Raw genomic sequence first — 24,759 nt, 5'->3', positions numbered from 1 at the left:
TTTTTGCCGCAGTGTTACACTGTTGACTCATATTTAGCTTGTGATCCACTATGACCCCCAGATCCCTTTCCGCAGTGCTCCTTCCTAGGCAGCCATTGCCTATTTTGTATGTGTGCAACTGATTGTCCCTTCCTAAGTGGAGCACTTTGCATTTGTCCTTATTGAATTTCATCCTATTTACTTCACACCATTTGTCCAGTTTGTCCAGATCATTTTTGAATTTTAATCCTCTCCTCCAAAGCACTTGCAACTCCTCCCAGCTTGGAATCATCCACAGACTTTATAAGTGTGCTCTCTGTGCCATTATCTAAATCATTGATGAAGATATAATCCAGTAAGATTGTTTTTGTAAATAGAGTAATATTTTTACACATCCTTGGAGCTAAACACAAAAGACAAAACAAAACCCAACCCAACCCTCTTGATGCTCAGAGGGAACAACTGAAGTCTGAGTAATTGAGTTTTGCTGTAGAGTATGGGGAAGCCTGCAATAAACTGGAGAAATCTTCGATTCAGAAAAGGAAATGAATGGATGTCTTGATGAGAACATTAATTAAAAAGGGTCTAGAATGCATCTTTAGAATCAAGGTTAATACTCTTTAGGTGCCATTATTATTGTGACTTCTGGCTGCGGAACAAGTGATAACCTATTGAAAAGGCATTAGCAGACGTAAAAAATGTGTTTGGCTGCTGAATGATCTAAGTCAGATTAGTACCTGTGTTAATGAATTCCGGTAGTGTCTGTAAATCCCAACCCAGATCAGGGCCTCATTGAGTCTAAGCAGTTTCGGTCTCAGATTATACCACAAAGGTTGGCGAAAGGAGGTATTACTATGCGCATTGTTCAGATGGGGAACTGAAACACAGAGCTCGAAAGAGCTGGGAATTCAACCTTGATTTCCAGTAGCCGGTCCTCAAAACCATCTTGCCTGTCTTATTTTTTTAAGCTTATTTAAATGACTATGGGGCGGGGAGGAGTGTTTAAGGGCCAGCTGAAGCAGTCTGGAGCCACTAACGAAGCTTCAGCTGCAGTACACACATTTCACTGAGGAAGCCCAGCCCCTTTTCCAGTGATATTTGAAGTCTCTCTGGTTACAAACAGGGGCTCGGTCTTGCAAAGTGTTGTGCCCTCATCTCCCAGAGCTCAATGAGAACTGAGCAGCGGCACCTCGCAGGATCAAGGCTTCGCTGCACAGATGACTCTCCTGTCGATAATCATGATCAGCACTGTGCAAACTCTTCTGGGCGAGGCTTTTAGAAGCACCTCAGTGATTTGGAAGCACAAACTCCATGGGGTACATCTATGTTGCAAAAATAGATAAATACAATAAAATACATATAAAAAGCTGCAGCACCGAGTCTGAGCCCAGGGCCACTGACTCAGGCTGGCCGGGTCACACTATGGGGCTAAAACTAGCAGGGTGGGTATTCCTGCTCAGGCTCTGAGACCCACCCTCCCCACCAGGTATCACAGCCCAAGCTGGAACAGCTAGTTTTAGCCCGATAGTGTGATCCCGGGAGCTCAAGCCAGTTGACCCAGGCTCTGAGACTCACTGGGGGTGGAGGGGGGGGCGGCTTCCCCCTCCCAGTGTAGCGGTACCTATTGACATCCAGTGAGAATTGTGCTTCTAAGTTGCTGTGGCATTTAAAAAAAATCTCACACTATATCTTTGTGACAGTGCCGGGGAACCTCTGAGCCCTGGCTTTTATACTTAGAAAAGCCAGCATGAGAAACTTGGCAGTTCTAGTGTTGGGAGGTTTTTATTTCAACCAATATTTCAACCAGTACCAGATCTCTGAGCCCATCCTCCTGCCAGAGTTGGAGATAGACCTCGGATCATGGCTACGGGCCAATCTTATGGCCACGGGAGTGCCTGGTGGGATTTTCAAAACTGCCCAGGTTCATATCTGCATCTTTAGGTGCCTAACACCCCCTTGTAAATCCGGCCCTGTATCAGATATTAAACAAATGCAGCACTTGAGGTCAGCCATGCCCTTCTTCATCCTCGGCAAAGCACCTAGTATGCTTCTGAGGTACTATAATCAATAGAATGATCGCCAGTAGGCCATATCGTCACGTGAGCAAAGCACTGTCTGAAATGCCTCATGTTGCCTTCTCACACTGTGGGGACAATTTCAGTTGCTCGGCAAAAAAAAGATTCGACGTCTGGAATTCCAAATGATCTCTCAGATGAGCTTGTTTTTATTTTACAGCATATATTATTGTGAGCACTCTTCCACTCCTCTGCTGAACTCTTCAGGCTTCACTGAGCAGAAGGGTGTGTGGGGAAATCATGCTGTACTTCAAGAAGACATTCACATCACGTTGGGTTAGGTGGAAACAGTAAACTTGATTTATTGAAAAAATCTATTACATTTATTCCTTTATTACACAGGTTTAAAATATTTAAAAATACCTCTTATGGGCATTACACTGAAATTTTATGACATGTTTATTGGACTTTGAAGAAATGTACAATGTGTCATTTGACAGTATATTTTTAAAAAAGGGCCTTATGCACTAAACTTTTTTTTCCATAGGTTTTATTTTTCTTATCAACATTTGTTCAAGTCATATATATTATTAAAGGGTGGGGGAAATAAAATTACACAAAAAGAAGGTCTGCAAATACAAGAAGTAATTTTATTGCAATATACCATAGCTAAGTGGTCAGGGGAAAATTGGAAGAGTTTGGAACTTCAGTACAATTACAACACTTTGTAGTATTCAACAGAGGAATTTAAGAAAAAGCAAAGAAATGAAATAAAAAAAGCTCCCTTGAGGAGAATTCATAACAGAATCACATGACCTAGACATCATCACATGTGTTTGTAACTCTATATGGCTTTTTTTATTGCAGAGATGAATGTGCAACAGTTTTGAGATTCCCACTTGTTCAATTGGAATCTGAATTCTGATCTATAATACATATGTGATTGCACTGCCTTGCTGTTTTTCTATGTGATTTCCTTGGATAGCACCTTTTATTCCGAACTGGAAAAAAACAAGGATACGTTTACACCGGCTCTCACGGAATGAAAAGCACCGCAACCTGTTGCAATGTCACAGCTTCTTGTTTATTCCCCTAGCACTGCGGATGACTCACCTCCCTTTGCTCAGATCTTGCTTTCCTTTGCTTAGGAGGGGAAAGGACATCATATATAGGCTTCTATTCACAGTAAATGTGATGTCATTTCCTTTACCATGACACACCCCCTTGGTTGAAGCACACTGCAATACCCCAGGCCAAATAATAACCTGCAATATATATTTTCCAGCAGTGACCCAAATGAGAAAACAGTTGGGGAAAACCAATCTATCTGCAGGTTGCAATCTGAATTGCCCAATGCTATGTGAAAAGCCTTCCTGCCAGCCATGTGGGAAGACAAAGGAAATTTGCACATTCTCCTCTCTCTCTTTTGCTCTCTGAGCTGTTTTGTAGGCAATTACAGCTGAGGCAGCAAACAAGACAGACAACTGGGCAGTTTCATCTTCACTTCAGTACATTGAACAAATACATAAATTAGCACCACAAAAATTCAGCGACTGAGTACAATCTGGCATAATTACCACCATATAGTGTATGGATATTCTTAAAAAAAAACAACAAACCAAGTAAGCACATTTAATACTTTCTACATGGGCAATATAAGCTACCATAATACACTTAAAGAAAAGAAGCAGCTCTTCTACATAACGAATATGAGGGTAGCATGCACTTATATCAAAGACTGTAGCAAACGTTTGCAGTCTGTGTTGAAAGTGGCTAAAGCAAAGAATGCTGGGAGATTGGTCAATGGCAGGGGATCACCAGTGTTGTATTAGTTAGTAAAATAGATAGCACCACAAAGAGAAATGTAAAAATAAAAAGCACCTTTTTTTTTTTAATTTTATTTTTAAGGGGGGAGAGGGAAAGCGGATTTCCCTGCCATGTGCAATCTGCCATTTGGAATGGAATTAAAACAAGAAAGAAAAAAAAATCAAAGCGAGTGTACAAAAAGGCAAAGAACCAGACGGGGCCCTGATTTTCCAAATCAGGGGTTTATAAACCGGGCTGTTAGAAAGTGGCACAAAATATATATTTAATTTTGCATCAAAACTTTCCATCCAAGTTGTGTGATTTTTTTAAAAATGTTCTTGAAATTCATTTATGTGTGTGGGTGTTGACTGATCGCTGCTACTTTGGGCCCTGATCCTGCTAACACTTATGAACACGCTTAGCTTTAAGCCAAGTAGTTCCGCTGGTTACTGACACGCTTAAGAATGTGCTGTAAGTGTTGGCAAGATCCTTGACTTGGACACAAACAATGGAAATAACCTTAACTGCCTCCCTTTCTAGGTTTATTGTTTGTGTGGGGTGCTGGTGAGAAAGGTTGTTCATTTACTGCAGAAAGGGTCACATGCATGTTTTGAAGCCAGCAACATTTAACATTTAAAATAATATACAATATTTACTTACAAACATACAAAAATATAAGCACCTTTAATACACGGTAAGGAGATGCACAGAGTGACTTTACAGTATCAAATTCACTGATCTGGGTTGTTAATTTTTGTGAAAATAATTAAACGGAGAAAATAAACATTCTGCAAATGACCATTTAAGTCTAATTTATGGGCTTGATCCAAAGCCCACTGAAATCAACAAAAAGACTCTTCTTGACTTCAGTGGGGACTGGATCAGACCTAGAATTCCCACATAATTTCGAGGTCAAGTTGAACACATAGTTTCAAGTTTTTTTCTTTAAAAAAGATCCACAAGCACTTGCTGTAGTTTCATGGCAAGAAAGTCTTTGATCTGTTCTAAGTTCTGTACATTCGAGTGGAAGAAGTTGAGTCCCTCGGTGGCTGTGAAAAGGAGCATGCAGAAAAATGTACTGTAGCCCTTGACATGTTTGGAAGGTTGTTTTGCCACATGTGGTCTGTTTAGGTCATGTGATTCTGAGCCTGTTGTGGGAATGGTTCTCTCTCTCTTTGATTTGGATTTGGTAGGTGTGGGTGCAGTGGCACAGTTGAACTCAGGCAAAACAAGAAACAAAACCAAAAAAAAAAAAACTTAACCCATCACTGTCCAGTTTCAGAACGTGCATGTGACAACATTTTTTTTAAAAAATGGCGCAATGAGGTTACGAGGTTGCTCATTTGGAGACTAGTTTTCAGGTGGCTCTTAGCCCATGAAGCAAGCTGGTCCCACCTCGAATCCAAATTTCTGTGACGGTTCTCCAAAGTCATTGAACATGATGTCAACGATAGGTACTTGCTCTACTTTGGGTGTGTTGATCTCCAGGATAGTCTTTTGATAGCCTTTCTTTGTCTAATAAGAGAGAAGGGGGGGATTAAAAAAAGAACTCAGATGAGCTAATAGTATCATTAATACTAAAGTAAACCCAAGCGTACGAATGAGCCTCATGGTAATCATAAGCTATACTGAGTGGCTTACCAGGCAAATGGAGATGATTGTACCAAATTCAGCCCAGATCTAAACAAGTGGAATTTCACTGAGTAAATGCAACTGTACCTGCTTGTAGTAGGAATGAACTGGGCCCAGTGTCTGAATGCAATACATTAATACAATTGCTCTGCTGCGTGCATTCGTGCCTCCAATGGAAACAAATATCATGTCAGTAAATATCTAAGTGTGCGTTTGTACCAACCTACCAACAAATACAATATTTTAACTATTGTGCCTGATGATGACATGTCAGGGCTAATTATGCATATTATTGTCATATATATTATACGACTGACATGCCATGAAATAATGTAAAAATAAAAATATAAACAAAAAAAGCCATAAAACTCAAATTGTAATTCTGAACGCTGAAATTTCAAAATGAATTTTTTTTAAATGCATTTTTTCCCCCAGAATTTTTGGTTTATGAGAAATTTCAAAACTATTTGGGATTTGTTTCACAATGGAATGAAAATAAATCTCAAAGTGACAAAATTTCACACAAATTGGGAATTCCAAGTTTTGACTAGCTCTAGTTAGGATCCCTCTACTGCAGGCCAGAAGGAGCCGTGAAGGTTGCTTCATCCAGCACTGGAAAAGCGTAGAGGTTAAAATAGGAAGTGAGAAGGAATGGTTAACATAGGGGCAAACTTGGAATTTGGATGATACATAAAGTGGGGGAAGGTGAAAAACAAAGTAGTGAACATTGAGTCAGAGGCCAAGATTTTCAGAAGTGACTAATGATTCTGTGCCTCAATTTTTGGGAGGTCCCACTAAGGAAACCTTAAAGGGAGCTGATTTTCAGAAAGTGTTGAGCACCCTTGTTGGTCAACCCAAAATGGAGACACCCAGTTTCAAAAATCTTGGCCAGGCTGTATGGATTCTTCGCAGTTGTGCTGTGGATTATTTTTACAGACGTTAAACCAAGCACATTAGAAAAGGAAAAAGTGTCAGGCTATTCACCAGCTACAAGACTTATTAATATAATGACCCCTACCCTGAACATACATACCCACTGTCCATGACACACACAATTGTATGGGATGATTCATTACCATTCAACAAAAATGGGGAGAGGTTACTGTAACCAGACAGGCCTCTGGAGAAGCATAAGCAGCTGCTGAGTACATGCAGAGATGTTAACCCAGTCTTCAGCACGTACCAGGGCTGGGACAGGAGACTAGTAAAATGGTTGTGGCTGCTGTATTGTTGTTTTACCTCCCTGAGGAGGCTCATGGTTGTTGAGCAAATGTGTGCAATTTAATTTAAATGTATTAGTTTGACTATTATCCAAGCGCTACACAAAAGACCACATTTAAAGTTTGATGGAATTTGCAAGGTGATGTTGTCTTTTTATCATGCCTGCTGGCCATACAGTTATTTCCAAAATATAAATAATTATTAGAGGAGCAGAAGTGCACCCACGGGCATACAAAACTGCAAACAAGTGAATTTATGGAGGGGCTTTTTTTTGCTCTACCGTACCCTCTGATTTGTGTGTCTCGGAAGGACAGGCTATATCACAGCAACCAAAAAAGGGCTATAAGACCAGTGAAAACACATTCAAGTAATGGCTCAAACATTAGCGCTGGAATTCCGTTGGTGTTCGCTGGAACAGAATGAATCATGGCAGGAGTGTGCATTTGATCAACTTCCACAGGAACTCTGCAGCAATGCTACATTGGGTAGATGGCCATTATCATTCCAATGCTATGACCCAATCCCTGATGGCCTAACTCTGGCAAAAAACTGTATTTAAGAACTTGGGAGCTTTGCCTTAGTAAACCTGTGGCCTGTTTCTGCAAGGAACGGAGTGCCCTCAACTCCCATTGATATCAATGTGCGTTGAGGGTGCCCAGCGCTGTGCAGGATGAAATTCACCCTGTGCAGAAGATGACCACAAGTTCATGCACCATTTAAAGCCTCACAGGTGCGTAGACTGTGTCCTGGCTCCCTGCACCCGTAGATACCCAGGGACTGGCTGGCTCTGACATGAGTGGCTGAATAGCAGCCACAGCCCTTCCTTGGGTTCCGACTGATGGATTTGGAAATGGTGGATGTTGCAGAGGAGGAGTGACATTCCCAAGCCCGGGTCATGAAAACTAAGCAAATTCACCCAATCCAGACCAACAGGCTACGTCTACATGGCAGGCACGACATGTGCAGCTCCATGCCACAGTGAAAGGATCTAGCAGGGGGAAGGCAATGGGGAAAAGCTCTGAGAGCTCCCTGCTGCCGGAGACTTTCACGCCGGTGGGTGAGGGAAGGCTCTGGCAGGAAGGAGGCAGCAGGACACCACACTACTGAAAACTGCGGTGTGGATCCGATGTAGGAGACGTTGCTTGGGCACGTAGAGAGCTGTGTAGGGTCTGTACTCTGGGGGGCGGGGCTCAGGCGTGTAGGCCACACTCCTCTATTTACCTAAGCTCTGTCTCACGGTCTACGCTCCTAGTTATACCTGTGCTAGTTGGGCGTGCAGTGGCCGTACCCTTCATGCCTCCGTAAGTGTAGACGTACGTTTAGAATGGGGTGGGGTAAGGTGACCAGATGTCCCATTTTATAGGGACAGTCCCGATTCTGGGGTATATAGGCACCTATGAACCCCCCTACCCCCTGTCCTGACTTTTACACTTGCTGGCTGGTCACCCTAGGCAGGGGCCATGTCCGCCGGATCTGCCTGGAGCCTAGCACATCTCTGGGCACGGTACAAGTAATAAATAACATGTTATAATAATCTTTGCTATAGGTGCAGCCTGGGAAACTGAAAAGAAATAATGGGGCCAGATGCCTGGTTGGAGTAAATTGGCATAGTCTCATTGAAGTCGGTGGAGCCTGGTGATTTACACCGGCTCAGGATCCGGCCCATTCTGTTTTGAATAGTTTCTCTTTTTTGCACTATTTTCAAGTATGGTAGCATAGCACATTTTAATCGGACCTTTGAAGACCCATCTCCTGAGGGGCAGTGTGGTCTAACAGATAGGCCACAAGACGGGGACTCAGGAATAGAACCTGAGTCTTCTGACTCTGCAACTGTCTTACTTTATGACCTTGGGCAAGTCACTTTACCTCTCTGTGCCCATTTCCCTTTCCACAATGTCTATTTAGACTGTAAACTCTTTGGGCCGGCGAGAGTCTCTTACTGTCTGTGTAGTGGCTAGCACAATAAATCCCCAATCTCATTCAGAGTCTCTAGGTGCTACTGCAGTGGTAACGATAGCCACCAGTCACAATCCCTTGTGCTCTTGCTGTTTATTCGGCCTCATATTCTGTGACATCCAAACTGATTGCTCTAATAACAGGTTATGTTACAGTTTCTGGTAACAAACAACAACAGAGGCAAATAAACTCTTAAGAGGGCTGTTTTCCTGCAAATATCCGTAGCTACAAAAAGAACAAGGGAAGAAAAATGTAGAAAATGTTGGACACCTGAGCAAAATAATTTCTAACTGTAATGTTTTTTATCAAGCATATCGGCTTTTAAATCTGGGATGCGTGATCTTCCAGCTTCCCTGAGATTTAGTACGGAAAGGTGACATGGGGGGTGACTTTTCTAAGGCACATCATATTGTCAAGAGATATGAAGTACTTGAGAATAAACATCCCCACATGGCTTCTGAGTGTTTTCAGCTATGGGATGAGCACTCTTCATCTCTCTGCAGCAGCATTAAGAGAATTAGTGACTCTAATTGAATTTTCCCTCAGTGCTTCTATAGCAAAAACACTCCGGCTTTCGAACAGAGTTCGACTTAATCTCTTAAATTCTATTAAGGGTTCGCTCCCTTAGACGTCTCAATATTTTCCTTTTTTCTTTTAGTCCTGTGGATTTTGATCATCCCAGTTGCAGAAGAAGGAGAGGTTTTGCATATTTCCAAGTTTTAAGAAACTGGGTCCTAGCATGAACTGAATGGGCAAACATTACACCAATTTTTCAGACAAGTAGCTACAATTTTCAGAGAGGTTCAGTGCCCAAAACTAGATTCCAGATTTTCAGAAAAGCTCAGCTCCCAGTTAGTTAAAAACATGTAGTATGGTTAGCACCTTTGAAAATCTGGCCCTTACTTAGCTACCAAAGGTAGAGCTGAGCATTTTTAAAAATTTGGCCTGAATTATGGGTAGTGAAACTTAAAAATCTGGCCCTGAACTTTTGAAAATCAGACCCTTAGAATCTAAGATGAGCCTGCAAAATATGTGCAAGCACAAATCCCACAACTACCTGCACAAATGGCAAAATGGCATACCTACATCTGAGTGAACCACAACTCAATTTACTGGCACCAATACTTGCTTACGTACAAACGCAGGCAAGGTGCGTGCTATTTTTGTGGACAAAATGTAGGCACCTGTATTTACAATTCTTGTCTCGGGTGGAAGTTTTGCCTCCATAATCTCTCTTTAAGGTACTTCAATGATCCCTACTGAAATAGTTTTGGAACACCTCACAATCTTCTATTTACCTACAGGGTAGGGCCCTGGTATTATCCTCATTTTACAGATGGGATACTGACATCCAGAGAAACTTGCTGCTGGTCACACGGGGAGCCCATGACAAAGCAGGGAACTGAACCTAAGTCTTATAAGTCCCAGGCTCATGCCCCAACCACTAGAACCATCCTTCCTTCAGGATCAGGCCTTGTGTAGGATTGTCCTATAACAAGGGAAAGGCTGCAAGCATTGAGCAAACTGAACCCTCACTTCCTAGCTCCTTTGTCAATTTCAAGAATGAAGTCATGCAGGAGAGGTGCCCGGTAACACAGTCCTTTTAAATCCGGAGGCTGATCAAATATTACCAGGCTTGCATGCTTCAGATGTCAAAATCCATCGCAATGCCACGCCCCACTCTGGGAAGTTGGGTCTGGGAGCAAGCAGTGGAAAAACCAAACTCCTGCCTTTAACGCTTTGCCTTTCAGGATAGATTGACAGAGCTCACTCCTCTGTGGAATCATTCCATTGCGTAACTATAAAATAAACTGCTTCCAAAATACTTAATTAAAGAAGACTTGAAAGACTCCTGTTTGGTAGGTATGTAATTATTGTCCCCTTTACAGATGGGTAAACTGAGCCATTGAGAGGTTAAGGTGAAAATGTTCAGAAGTGGCCACTCGTTTTAAGCACTTTGCTTTTAGGTGCTCAACAAGAAACACCGAGAACTCAGCATAGGTGCTGAGAACTCCCTATCCTAACTGAAGAGAGTGGAAACTAACTTCTCAGCACCTCTAAAACATCAGGCCCCAAGACTTCCAAGTTGGGAACCCAAAAACGGAAGCACCCAAAATCAGGGGACACTTGAAAATTTTTGAAGTGACTTCCCCCAAAATCCTACACTAAGTAAGTGCAGAGCAAGGGAAGAAAGAGCCCTGAGTCTTGACTGACACCCCCCAGCTCTAGTTACTAAGCCAGACTGACTCTGCTTTGGGTGTAGAAGCTCCTCCCGTGCCTGACTCTGTCAGCATGTGTACTTACTGCACAACCGTCTAGGACAGCCCTTATGTAAGGGTTGTTGTCATAGGACATCTCCTCGTCGTTGGAGCCCAGGAAGCGGATGGCTTTGTCGTAGCTGCCCGTGGTGGCATCCTGCCATGCTACAGACTGGTAGCAATTATAGGTGATGTTCTGGTTTGCAGAGGCGCTCAAGAGCCTCAGGAAAGTCATTTGCACCACTCCGATGGGATTGCCGTCCGAATCCACATAGGAAAGCTGAGAGAAATGGAAAACAAAGAAGGGGAAATACTAGGCAGTGACGTGAAACACACATCTGGGAAGCTCAAGTAGCCGATGCAGAATTATGGACTCGAAAATGCTCCATGGGAGAGTTAATCTCTTCATGGAAAATGGGTACCTGTAGTTAGCATGCCACCATCTCTGTCATCTCTACCCATTCTTATCAGCATCCTGTCAATGGACATTTGCACTCCACTGCAGCTCCCAGCACGGGCAGACGTGTTACAGATGAGACAGTCTCTTTGCCACACACACACACACACACACACACACACACACACACACACACACACACGTTACTGACCAATTAAAAGGTCAAATTATAGGCTCCTGCTATGTTATGACTTTCTATTACAGGACCGTCTCCACGGTTTAGCTGCCATTGCTTGCATGCCAGCCATCCCTGCTGCTCTGAAGGGAACGTTCTTTCTCCAGCTGATTCTGGGCCATCTGTGAATAAAAAATCTAAGGGAAAAGTGGGGCATACAGTCAAGGGGAGATAAGTCTCCAGGACTTCTGTCCTGTTGGAAAAACATGGAAAGAATGGGGTGGGGGGGGCCTCAGTGCTGAGTAAGCTCTGGTCCCACGGAAGTCATGGGTCATATTATCCTTGACTTCAATGACAGCAGAGTTAGGCCAGCACTGAGGGCTTCAGAAAACCCCACCCTCCATCTGCTGAAAGAGTTTGCCAAAGGTAACACTGTCAATGGAGCACCTTTAGCTTTGTCTGTAGTTTGGCACGTGAGATCCTGGAGCACATCTTTTGACGTATGGGCTGAGGTATTTTGCCATTTATTTCTACCAGGAGCTGGTGTTCCCCCATCAAATACTTTTGAAACTGATTTGCAACGTGTCACAGAGACGATTCCTGGCAATAGGAGCCACAGTCCTGTTCATGGCTAGGTATGTGTTCTCTTCCTCTGCATGTGCTGGCTTACGGTATGTATGCAGAGGTTCTGCAGGCGGGTCCTTCCAAAGCCTCTGACAAAACAGCGTTCAAGGCCCTGTGGTCTGCTAAATTTGAGGGTAGGAAGATTTTAAAATATTCAGCTTTAACCTCTTGTTTACCCTAATGCTGGAACTTCTTCCACCAAGCTAGCAGCACCAGGCCTGGAGACTTGGGAGGGCGGTTTGGCATTTGAGTAAACGATAAATCCACTGTACATTTCAGCAGGGACTCACAAGACTGAGCTTTTCAACAGACTCCTGGTTTTCATGGCTGAGACACCTTTACACTTCCAGGGGTGCTGGGACTCCCAGAGGATGGCACTGAAACACCAGCAGCTGCCAAGTTGAATGCACCCAGAAACCTGGTTATTTGCTATTACTCCCAGCAGCATTTGTGCAAGAAAAGCATCAGAATCTGAAAGAGGCACAATCGGTAGCACTGATAAGGAACAAGAGCGAGGAATGGGCAGGAACATGGGGGTATTGGCAGATGACAGCAGATAGAGGATCCCTGAGGGTGGCAAGATTGGACAAGGTAAGTGGGCAGAAGAGGGAGAAGGGAGAAACAGAGGTTATTTGGGGTGGAGGGAGAGAGAGAGAGGGAGATATAAAGTGACACTAGCAAGATGCAGAGGGCCTAGAGAAGAGACAGGCAAAGCCACTGAACTATGGTGGGGAACCACACCCAGTCAAGGAGCCTATCGGTTTGCAATTTTTAAAAGCTTTTACTGCACGCCATGAAATCTATGGCAATGCACTTACTCTTTCCCATCCCATGTAAAGGTATGAAAATCACCTTCTCTCCCCTTATGGTGTTTTATATATCTTCTGCAATACACAGCTATGTGAAATCCTCTACTGCTCCTTACAACGCAGACCCTTTGATGAACCTGAAAGCAATACTGCTCTGGAAGGCTTTTCATCTGCAGCTGGGACCTCATTCTGTAGGCTATCAAAGGCCAGGTAAGCGAATGCATAATATACCCATTCCAATGTGGTTTTAAACTAATTACACAGAGACAGCATCTGCTGTCATGGCCAAGCCAAGAGAGCTGACGCTTATAAATGTGATCTATAGACAGTTGCTTCCTTTTGAAATAATCTGGAGAAAAATTCAGACATGCAAACGGTGCAGTGTTCCTTGCGGTGTCATCAAACTTCAAGGTATGGTACACACTGCAAACAGTAGGAGAGATTCACAGCCAGACAATAAAATCAGCAGGAATGGGTAATAATAATACATAATAATAACAATAATAATAATAATATACACGTATTTATACCAACCGGTTCTCGTGTCAGGATCCCATTGCGCATCTCCTCCTGAGTGTTAAACATGACTGAACAGGAGAAAGCCATGCATGCCAGACGAGAAAATATGAGTGAGCCACCAGGATATAGAAGGAAATGAACACACGTGCTAACTGCCCAGCACCTGTTCAGGGGCCCACAGAGCTACTGATATGCATCGCCCAATTCCACCAGGTCTCTGGTTTTTTAGCTGTTTGACCTTGGCATCCAATATCCCTTTGAAGTGGGCAGAGATGTGGTTCTTTAGATGCTGGGTTAGGATCCAATCCCGAAGCCCTTCAACTGGAGCCAATGGGGTAAGTTATGTGCAAGAGAATTGCTCGTGGGAGCGTGGTTTTGAAGAATCAATCCCTTCCTTATTTATGCATTACAATAACAATTCATGATGGATGCCATATGGCAATAAATGATTATAGGCTTGGATAGGTATAAAGCATAATTAGCTCTAATGGGAGTCACACACACATGCAAGGGCTGGAGTGCGCACTCCAGAAGAAAAGATCTGTAATCCTTTTACTTTTTAAACTATATCCATCACTGAGAAGTGGTGGGAATTAATGCGGTCATCTGTCTGTATTTCACTGATATTAACCAGTGGGTAAGAGATAATGAGATGGAAACATCACACCAGATGATTTTTCTGTTTATTATGTTAATGTCCTTTCAGATCTGTGGGGTTCTACAAACTGTCCCAAAAGAAAGGCCAACATTTTAAAAAGTCGGCTCTTCAATTCCTGTTCAGCCACCTAAATAAGTGGCCTGAGATTTCAGCCATTCTGAGAACCCACAGCTTCCATTCACAGCCCCTGGGGAGTCTTTCCATTGCTTTCAACAACCTTTGGCTCAAGCCCCCAGTGCCCAGTGTGTCTGGGATGTGCAGAAAGGCACTCAATCCATGGGGCTCTAGCCATGGACTTTAACAAAAGCAGGACTGGACCTTTAAAGAGACCCATCAAACTCATTTACATTTTTGACCTAAGTCGGGATTTCAATTTCCAGTCGAAGTGCACTAACTCCCTCCACTTACCAGTACCAGCATTCTGTTCCATCCATGTTACTGACATTGGCTGTGTTCTTAAAACCAGAGCCTTGTTTTTATGGGTCACATGTTTAACACTGGGGTATTCCATTGACAAATATCTTCTAGGTGCTGGGGGCTCTTTTCAAAAGAAAATGTAGCATAGGTACATAGCAAGAAAACGGCAACAGAGAGAGATGAAACAAAGGGCTCCAAATAGCTTTGAAGTTCCTAGCCAAAAGAAACAAACCCCCAAACCGAAATTTTACACTGGCTATTCAGCCCTTAAAGTGAGTGGCTAATGTTGAATAGACTAAAAATAAATAAATAAATAAATAAATAAATCAGTAGAACAGATACAGATATTAATGAGTGAAGTATTTTGAAGTTAAGTCATGAGAAATTGCCCCTCTCCCTCCCCTCCGAGATGTTTAAGAGGCTGAAGTGCTGGTTTTACGCCCCTCTGCGATACATTCAGAATATAACCCCGCTGTTTGTGGCGTGCGCTGCAGGAACAGCTATGGAAGCCGTTGCTCTCTCATGGACAGAATCAGAGTGTTCAGCACTTAGTGACAAACAATGTGGCTTGAGAAAAGAAGGCAGTGTCTTTGTTTATTGGTTGGTTTTTAAGGTGGAAGTTTGATCTGTACTGCAGCAAAACTCTGCAGAGGAAGCTCCAGGAGGCCCACACAGCCTAAGCAGGCTGGCTGTGTGTGTGAGGAAGGAAGGAGATGCTGGGTATGTACAGTGGGTCAGTTCCTCCCCTAGTGCAAAGCGGTGTAGCTCTAATTCAGGGGTTCTCAAACTGGGGATTGGGACCCCTCAGGGGGTCGTGAGGTGATTACATGGGGAGGTCGCGAACTGTCAGCCTCCACTCCAAACCCCGCGTCACCTCCAACATTTATAATAGCATTAAATATTTTTAATTTATAATGGGCGGGGGTGTCACACTCAGAGGCTTGCTGTGTGAAAGGCGTCACCAGGACAAAAGTTTGAGAACCACCGCTCTAATTACTCTGGTGATGCTGAGGATCTGGCCCTGTGTGTCTTCTTTTCTTCCCAAATCCCACTGATTTCCACAGAGCTCATAACTTGCTTGTTCAGACCTGAGATTCGTTGAGGAGCTTTCTGTTCTTTGAAGGGCCCTGTTCATGCTAATCATTCCACAATGAGACCTACAAACATAGTTTATGGCCCCTCGGATACTGTTCTGTATTTCCATAAAATGCGGTCACTCTACAGTAGATTTCATCTTTCCAAGACAGGCAGCTACATCTCAGCTCCCAACACCCCTGGGGCACATATTGTAGATCAGTGGTTCTCAAGGAAATTTCAAGCGGTTTGCCAGAGAGCAGGGCCAGCGCTGGACTTGCTGGGCCCCAGGGCAGAAAGCCAAAGTCCGAGCCCTCCCCCACCCCAAGCGGGGCTGAAGCTGTAGCCTGAGCAACAAAGCTTCAAGGGGTCCCCTGTGCTGTGGTTGCCCTGCTTGCTACCCCCTAATGCCGGCCCTGGCTTTTAAGCTCCTGGATATGCAGAAAAATAGTTGCAGCACAGGCAGGCTGAGGAATTTTTATAGCATGTTGGGGGCCTCAGGAAGAAAAAAGGTCGAGAACCCCTGTTGTAGATGTTTGTTCGTCAACTATCTGTGCTTTCCTTCTTTCCTCCCTTCCTTGGTTTCTCTGTTGTAGAATGTAGGTATCATGAATTATTTAACTGACAGAGATTCTTCTTCCCTTGATAACTTTAACAGTGTTTCTAGGCCAAGTTCTAGTTCACACAGAACTTAGAGAATATGTGCAGGGTTTGAAATCCTTCTTCTTCAGTGGGTTTTCTCCATTTCTCCAAGACTAATGGAGGTGGTGTGGAAGGGGGATACTTCTGCTAGGAGAGTGTATTGAAGACAGACTCATGATGCCCTGGACTCAGCAACAATATCGAGACACGAAACTGAAGGATCTAACCCCAGTGGGTTGGCTTATTTCTCTATTATGTGCCTGCTTTATGTGCCCTTAGAGTTGGTTGAAATACAGAAAATAATTCACAGACATTTTTTCACTGGAAAAACTTCCCATTTTTTCACTGGAAAAACTTCCTTGTAAAAAAAATAAATTAAAAAATTCTGTCCAAGTCTCATATTCTTGTAGACCCAATCACTGTGGTATGTAAGTGTTGATCTAGGGCTATAGTTAGTAGGCTTTGGTAGCACAGTGATGACTGGTTGTGATTCAGAAGAGTGGCCAGTTCCAGCTGCTAGATTTGGCTATCGCACTAAAGGAGCTACCAGCTCCTGTCAGAGGCTCTGATCCAGCAAGGTCCTTAAGCGAATGCCTAGTGTTAAGCACAGGAGTAATCTCATTGGCTGTTCAGACACTGGGCATGCGCTTACAGCCTTGCTGAATTGAGGCCTGCACCCCATTACCTTCCCCGAAGAGGGTCATATAAATATGCCTCCAATATATTTTAGTCAGCGTTCCACCTTAATTTTTTTTTTAAAGTTGTCCTAGGATGGTTATTAGTCCAACATGCAGAGTGCAAACAGTTTGGCCATAACCAAAGCGGACGTGGCTGACGTGCTCAGATTCAGACCGTAGGGCCAAGGTTAGCCACTTACCAAGGAACCCCGCTTGTACTGACTATACCATGTGGCAGGCTGCTCTTTGGGCCAACGAGCCATTTTGCTCTGTAAAATATGAGACGGATTAAAGACCAACAGAAAGTGGTAGGGTGCCTCTTACCAGTTTACCGCGCTTGAATTCACTGAACCAGGAGCCCGGGGTTTCCTTTGGCCAAGAAGTAATTCTAGCCTAAATTGTGGGTGGGAAAGTGGAAGAGAGAAACAAAGAAAGAAAGAAAAGGTTACATTCAATTGCACATCCTGAGTCTGTCTGTCTCACTGAAACTGTCCAACTTTGTTTAACACACAGTTTCTTAAACTTTATACACTGGTAATAAAAACAGTCCGCTGAGCCCTAGGGTCCTGACAGCTTCTAAATTAGGACATTCCACTGCACAGAGGTATAAACTGCCTTGGTACCACCTTTCATTGCTAAGAGGTTAATGATCTGTAACCTCTAGATATCTGCTGATGGAAAATTGGCATCACATTTTGCAGACGGATGGCAAAAAAAAAAAAGAGAAAGAGAGAGAAAAGTATTAGTGATAAATGATCCATTTATCTACATGGGGAATGGTGCAGGGCAAGGATGGAAAAGCAGCACTGAGAATGGAGAAGGCTGATGTCAGTCCAATGTCAAATCCAGATGTGCTGGAGCAAGGAGAGGCTAGGCTAGGCGAATTAATAAAACACCAGCATCTGCTTTGTGTGTTTGAGCACCAGTAACATACTGTCAATGGAATGTGTAGTCCTTGGCAGGCAATGAACCAGAATACATGGTGGAGTCCCAACTGAACAGTCTGTAATGAACCAGGTTGTGACCTTGATGAGGAGAGGAGTTGCCAAACCATCCTTCCCGGAGGACCCTTTACAGCTGTGAATTTGAATATTCTCTTTTCAGTCAGAACAAGGGATGTGTTTAATGGGGGAGGAGGCAGGGATAGAGTTTAGTTAATATCCCCTCATTATTCCACCAGCTTCCTCACTGTTCCTTTCACTCTCTCCAAGAACAATGACTGAATTAGATGTAGGTGCCTTGGGATTATTCTTTCCTTCACTGGAGGAGAACCATAACATCAAACGGTACATTTTTGCCATGCTGTGGATGCACCGAGATGGGATACATTTTTCAGTCCATGCAGCAGCCCATAACAAAATATCCACAAATACCTACGCAAGTAATTAATGTTAATGAGGTAGGTAGTCTCATTATTGCATATGGAATATAATAGGCTGGATTCTCCTCTCACTTATGCCAGTGTATGTGATAGAAGAATCAGTCCCACTGGGAATACTGCAATAGCTTGCAAAGTCAACACTGTAAGGATTTTAATACTCAGATTTTGATAGTTTAATAATCAGTGACTGGAGGAGAACAACGTTGGTCTAACACCAAAGAGAAGAAATGTATCTTCTGTTTAAACAATCCCCAAAAGAACCCCTGGGAAATTCTGCACTGCACATCACTTGTTCCATTCTGATGTATATTTCTAGGGATTGAAATTATCTCAGCAAGTGAACAGCTTATATCAGGGTGCACAGGAGCAATGAACCTCTCTTGTCTATACCCTAACCCAGCATGTGAAGACCTTCTTGATGGTACTGAGAGGATCCTTGACAGCCACCTTGGAAGAGATCACATTTACCTAGCGGAGAAACTAAATTTAAGAGTAGGTCTTTACACTTGACGATCAGCCCCATAATATAAAGCGGATGGATATGGGGCAGTGAGGAGTACCTTACTGCAACTGAAAGACACTTAGAGAACTTGGCATGGTCAACTGGATGCGACTGGCTGAGTTATTACTGGGGGGATCCTTGGAAGCGTGAGGATGGGAGAGCATATCATTTCCCATTAACTAAACCGATTCACACCTGGTCTGCGTACCAACTGAATGCCATGAACTCTCCTGATCCTAGGCATGGTAGTTTGGAACACCCAAGTACATGAGTAACAGGAGAAATTACAGCAGAACAACATTTCTCCACTATGTCAGAAGACTCGGTCAAAGTAGAAGAGGAACCAGCAGTGCTGAGGGACAAAACCATCAGAGTAGCTGTCACTGCTGAATTGGGGATAAAAAGAGTAGATTAAATAAACCTCATGGTGAACTACGGTAGAGACAATGATGGAGAAGTGTGCCTTTGTAAAGCAATGCAAAAAAAAGGAAGGTATCAGCTTTCATCATACTTCAGAGACCATCAAAACCTTGCCCTAAAACAGCGTAAAAATTGCTTACTCATTCAGTGAAATGCGCTCAGTAAACATAATCCAAAACCAATCTTAAATCTGACATTAACAAACACATTGGATCTTTAATTTTTACTTTCCATTGTTGAGTTTATCTGATCAAGGTGACTGGCTCTGAATATGCACAATAGGAAACACTCCATTACCAGCTTCAGAGGAAAAATATACAGTTTGTGGGAACTTACTCCTTCAGATTTCTTATCAGGGAAGATACAGGTCTCTCCACCAGCTGTGAAGTTACAGTAAACTTTGAAAGAGTCCCTTGAACATCCTTGATTAGGATCAACCCAGTATTCACCTGGAAGTTGGAGGAAAAGGGATTAGCCTATATGAAGTTAAGAATGTATCAGAACTTCCGGAACTTCCTCAGGATCAAACCCAACCATTTCCATCTCTGGGATAAGATTACATTACTTGTATGTGAACAGCCAACACGTTTCTCCTTATATAGTAATACAGACCTGGATATAACAAGGCTTCACAATCAACATGCAAAGTGCAGTATGTGGAACAGTGCATAAATTCAGAACTGGAACACTACTACGGTGATCCTACTGCAGCCTTAACCGCGCCAGGGAAATTTCCAAATAAATGCTTCATTAATTCCAACACCTATTAGTGGCTGTTGGAACAGGTGGCAGCCATAGTGTAGACAAGACTCCCGTGGCCAGACCCACAATCTGGCCCTCAGTATATATCTATACAATACTTCATGCTTGACATGTTGGAGTTATAGTAGAGCTGGTTGGATATTTTGTGTCAAAGCTGCATTTCAGTGGAAAAACTGGGTTTTTGACCAAACAACATTTTTCATGAAAAGTGTGTCTACTTCCTGTGGAAATTTTCAGTGTTTCATTGAAAAAATGGAAGGCCTGAAACACACCCCCGTTTTTGACTTTTGGCCAAAAACTGAAGTATTTTGATTCAAAATAGCACTGTGATGCCTCATGGGAGTTGCCGTTAGAATACGTTCTGCTCCCATTTTCCTCTACGGGCTAGGCTCTCTGGCCAACTACACCTCCTAGGGTGCAACTGGGTGAGGGGCTCTCGTGACAAGCCCCTACCCTTCACCTCATGTTTACAGGAAAATACAAATTCTATGTTCCTACCAGCACTAAGTTGTACTAATGGGGTTGGGCAGATTTATGAACTCTGCTGGGCTTTCTTTCTTCCCCCAGCCCTGTTCACAGCCCCAGGCACCTACCATCTGGGAAGTCAGGGTGGCAAAGCTGCAAGTCCTTGCAAGTACGAGCTGGGTTGTGCTGAGTGCCCAAAGGATGCTTCATTTGCTCAATTTCCAGTTTCAAAGAATTCAAGGAGCCAAAGATCTCCTCCATGCCATCTGCATAATCCATGTAGTTGTCGGTGTTTCCCTCATCAACCAGTTGGCTTGCATCAATGTTTCGCCTGGTCCTCTTGGAGGACTGGATCGGCAGGGGCTGGATCACTTCCCCAGGAGGACCCTGGGTGTGAGGAAAGAACTTGAAACGTTAGCTTCATGGGGGAAACGTGAAAGAAACAGAAGAGACAGCCACAGGAACGAACATGCTGCCCTAGTGACAGGAAGATTCACCGCCACAGGACACGCACACACAGGAGGTCTCAAAGGTCCATTATGGTACTAATGGAAATCCTCAGTCACCAGTGAATTTTACAGGGTTCAAGCATTCAACCTGTGTAGTAGGAGAGAGTCTGCACAAGGCAAACAGACTGCTGGGAAAGTCTTTTGGTGCTAAAAATATCCACCCTGGTTGGAAAGTCTTTCAAGAAAGATGCTCCACCTTCAGCCTGTGGGTTGATCCTTCCCACGCACACCTCTTTCTTTTTTTTGTTCAGCCTTCTTGCCTCATCTCCCTCTCTGGTATTTCTAAGGCACCTATCTCCTCGGTATGGACCCACTGCATGCTGCCTCTTTACAAGAACTGAGATTCTCAGGGGTATGTCACACACTAACTCTAGCTCTCACTTCTCCACAACGGGTTATACTTACAGGAGGTCCTGGTGGGCCTGGATGGCCAGATTCACCCTTTGGACCCGTTGGGCCCTGAGTGCAAAAAACAGAAACAAGTGTGAGTGGCTCACTCAGTAAATACCAGCTGTCACAAATTCTCCATGCATGTCATTCTTTCTTTAAAGTCCTTTCTGCTCTCTCCCTCAGCCTCCAGCTACCCCAAGCACACATGGTTCTAACTAGGGCTTGTCAAAATATTTTTTTGGGGGGGATGAAAAATAGATTTTTAACCAAAATGATTATTTTTGCAGAACATTTTCATTTTGGCAGAAATTTTCTGATATTTTGCTGAAAAAACAGAAGCTGAAAAACTCTTACTGAAAAAGTTTTTGGCAAAATGTCCACATTTTGATTAGGATTTATGTAAAAATTTTGGCACCCCCCACCCCTCTCCAAACATGAACATTTTAAACCAAAAAGGTTTTCAGAAATTGAAACAGAAATTTTAGGTTTTTGTTTGTGTAATGAATAAACTGAATTTTGTGTATAGAACATACCGATAAACACATTTTTTTAAATTTCCCCATTAAAAGTAACTCGTATTTTTCAACAAGCGATAGTTCTAACTTCATAGAGGAGGAACCGGTGACATTAAACTAGTTTAACTGGGTGTTTTCCACCCATTTCTTCACTCTGTCTCACACCTACCACTTTTCCATTTTTCCTGTCCATTTTTAAGGTCTCCATCTTTACAGCAATAGGTTTATTTCTTACTTTCCACTATTTTAATGTTTCTGATCTTTTCAACAGTGATGTGGCAGAAAGTACAACGGGCATAAAAGAAACATTTCCAATTATAACTTTTCATTTTAAACAGCCTGAAAGGACTGTATTTGCTAATATAATCTTTAGCTAATTGCCTTGACTCTACTGATTTGTAATGGTGATAGTAGGTTATGCACCTAATAAAAATTCTTCTGCCTTTTAATTTTGTATTGTCTATACTTACTGATGACCCTTTAGTACCCTTCGGACCAGGGGGACCCTGAATGGAGGAAAGAGAAAGATATATCATTAGTATTGGGCAAAAAATGTGAAATCATTTCATAGTCATTTGAATTTTTCAATGAATTCACTTCAGCCACGTTTGTGCCCCTGTTTTTTCATTTTCTGCGGACATTTGAAGAGTTTGACTTTACTTGCTTATTAGTGAACATCAGAAATGTATTATTAATAATAACAAAGCACTTCAAAGTGCTACACAAATATTGATGAACTTAGCTGAGCAATACCCCGCGGAGGTGTGTAGCACACGATTATCCATATTTCATAGAAGCTGAGGTACAAAGCATTTACGTGACTTGTCAATGGTCACACATTGCATCAGCGGCAGAGCCAGATTGTTTGACTCACAGTTCTGTGCTTTTGCCGCTTGACCAAATGGCTTTTCAATTTCAACTACATACCGGTAATCCTGGTGGACCTGGAGGTCCAAGTGGACCAGAAGGACCGGTGATACCCTAAAAAGTAAAGGCAAAATAAAGTTTATTTCAATGTATTCATGTTGGTCATCATCTACGTACCATAAGCTCAGATTTCAAATTTGGGTGCTTAGTGGCTGATGACTAAGTATGGAATAAAGCCACCATCCTGCAGGCTTATCCATGGAGGTGTGAGAGTCTACACACAGAGATCAATGTACCGTCCCAGGGCCTGACTCTTTAAAAGAGCCACCTCATTTCCAGGTCTCACTTTTTTCCATGAGAGATAGGCCCAAGTTGCCCACTTCCCTGACCTTTCAGAGCACAGGGATTCAGCGTCTCTTTAGAAGGACAGGCCCAAATCCCTAAGACCAAAACTAATTTTGGATCTGGATCAGAACTTCCCTTCAATTGAATTCCCTTAAGCTGAATAACTTCCAGCTGGTGCCCATCACTAGCTTCTACAGTATGGTACATTTGTGTAGGAAATGTCATTAAAGAGTTAGCAAAAGCACCCTGTGTCATGCTGAGATGATGCCTCTGACCAGAGAAGGCCAACTCGACTATTAAAAAGCCACCTGACGAAAGGAAAAAGGTTTTAATCCTTTAAGCCCAGTATGAAGGCTCAGCATCGCTTCCCAGGCACATTTAAGGAAAGTCTCATGAATGACTCCAAAGTGCCCCTAAAAACACCTACCTGCTCTCCTTTAGGTCCGGATGAACCCTGGGGTCCTGGGAGACCTCTGTCACCCTTTTCTCCCTGCTCACCAGGGGGCCCAATGAGGCCAATTAAACCGGGATGACCCTAGAGAAAATAAATAGCAGAGTTTAATTAAGATCAGCTGTGTCATACTCTGGAAGGTGTTGAGCGTGAGAAACTCCTCCAGGAGACCCATCTATAAAAGGAAGAAACTAAACAAGTGGAAGAAAAGTGTTTGTACCTTTTGGGAATCTGGGGATGAGCAGGCACTAGGAAAGTGTTTGTAGCTGAGCATGAAAAGCGGCCAAAAATGCCCACAACTCCTAGTGTAATGAAAAACACTAGCTTTTTGCTAAAGGAATCCTGTAAATATGATAACGGAAGGGGCACTGCTGTACTCTGTACTCTGTTCTTTTCATACACTGGCATATGTGACGTTAATTTCTAGTTACTGCCTCTTTCTTTGCCTCTTACTAACTGCATGTGCTACACAGCCATGATAACTAGAGATCGCATAGGGACATAAGCATAACAGAATGGATCAGTTTAGTTTCCTGCGTAATGTATCAATGCCAGGTAACTCCCAGGAAGGTGTTAAACATTAGCCATGGATTCCAATGTGTAATGCTACACACTGAACTATGGGGAGAAATTTCTTCCTGACCCACTTACAGGGCTTCCTGGTCAATGAACCCATCTGATACTCAACATATATACCCTGAAGATTCATAACTGAGGTAGTTGTCATGATCAACACCTCTTGTATGCTTGAGGCCTGCTCTAAAGAACTGCCTAATACTATTATATCCTGATGTTATGATATCCTCAACAGTCCCACTTTCTGTTTTAGCACGTCCTGTGGTGAAAACAGTGAATTCTGGACCAATGCGGAATCTTACTGTGTACTATGCATAGAGGGATACATTTATTCCCATGCAGAGAGACTGCACAAGGCCTATGCACCACTTCAGTCTCATTTAAGACCTCAAAATAGGGTTTATATTGGACTTAAGCAGTGCAGAGACCTTGTGAAGCTTACTTCACAGGGGTGGATTTCACCCCGAAAGCTACAGAATCTGTTATAATATACACGTCATCACCATAGCATCACTATTGACATCTATTATGTACTGTCCTTAGAGTTGGGAGGGGAAAGCGGGGGGGAATCAATGACTTTGAAAATAAAAGTCTCTGAACATGTTTTATGTAGTAGTCTCACCTTTTCACCTTTAGGACCCGAATCTCCCTTAAGACCAGGTAAACCAGGTGGGCCCTTAAAAAAAAATAAAAGAAGAAGAAACTCAGATAAGAATA

The 24,759-nt window shown here is 43.1% G+C and overlaps 1 protein-coding gene across 3 annotated transcripts in view; it reads right to left on the bottom strand.

The window, feature by feature from the left end:
- Positions 1–2,339: 2,339 nt before the first annotated feature.
- COL5A1 (collagen type V alpha 1 chain) overlaps positions 2,340–24,759 on the bottom strand; it is a 237,398-nt gene continuing 214,978 nt past the window's right edge. For 2 of the 3 annotated variants that reach the window (XM_044992342.1, XM_044992344.1), the window contains exons 57-66: positions 24,665–24,718; positions 23,443–23,550; positions 22,731–22,784; positions 22,274–22,309; positions 21,304–21,357; positions 20,518–20,776; positions 19,499–19,611; positions 17,184–17,252; positions 10,914–11,147; positions 2,340–5,315 (exon numbers count right to left, since the gene is read on the bottom strand). In XM_044992342.1, the coding sequence (XP_044848277.1) occupies positions 5,169–5,315; positions 10,914–11,147; positions 17,184–17,252; positions 19,499–19,611; positions 20,518–20,776; positions 21,304–21,357; positions 22,274–22,309; positions 22,731–22,784; positions 23,443–23,550; positions 24,665–24,718 (1,128 nt within the window). In that variant the 3' untranslated portion in view covers positions 2,340–5,168. Of the gene's footprint in view, positions 5,316–10,913; positions 11,148–17,059; positions 17,129–17,183; positions 17,253–19,498; positions 19,612–20,517; positions 20,777–21,303; positions 21,358–22,273; positions 22,310–22,730; positions 22,785–23,442; positions 23,551–24,664; positions 24,719–24,759 lie in introns of all 3 variants that reach the window. The other variant, XM_044992343.1, reaches the window with a different exon arrangement.

The sequence above is a fragment of the Mauremys mutica genome, chromosome 18, assembly GCF_020497125.1.
Source record: "Mauremys mutica isolate MM-2020 ecotype Southern chromosome 18, ASM2049712v1, whole genome shotgun sequence".
NCBI classification, from domain to species: domain Eukaryota; kingdom Metazoa; phylum Chordata; order Testudines; family Geoemydidae; genus Mauremys; species Mauremys mutica.
The sequence above is the reverse complement of the archived record's forward strand: the minus strand, read 5'-3'. Positions and strand labels throughout refer to the sequence as shown.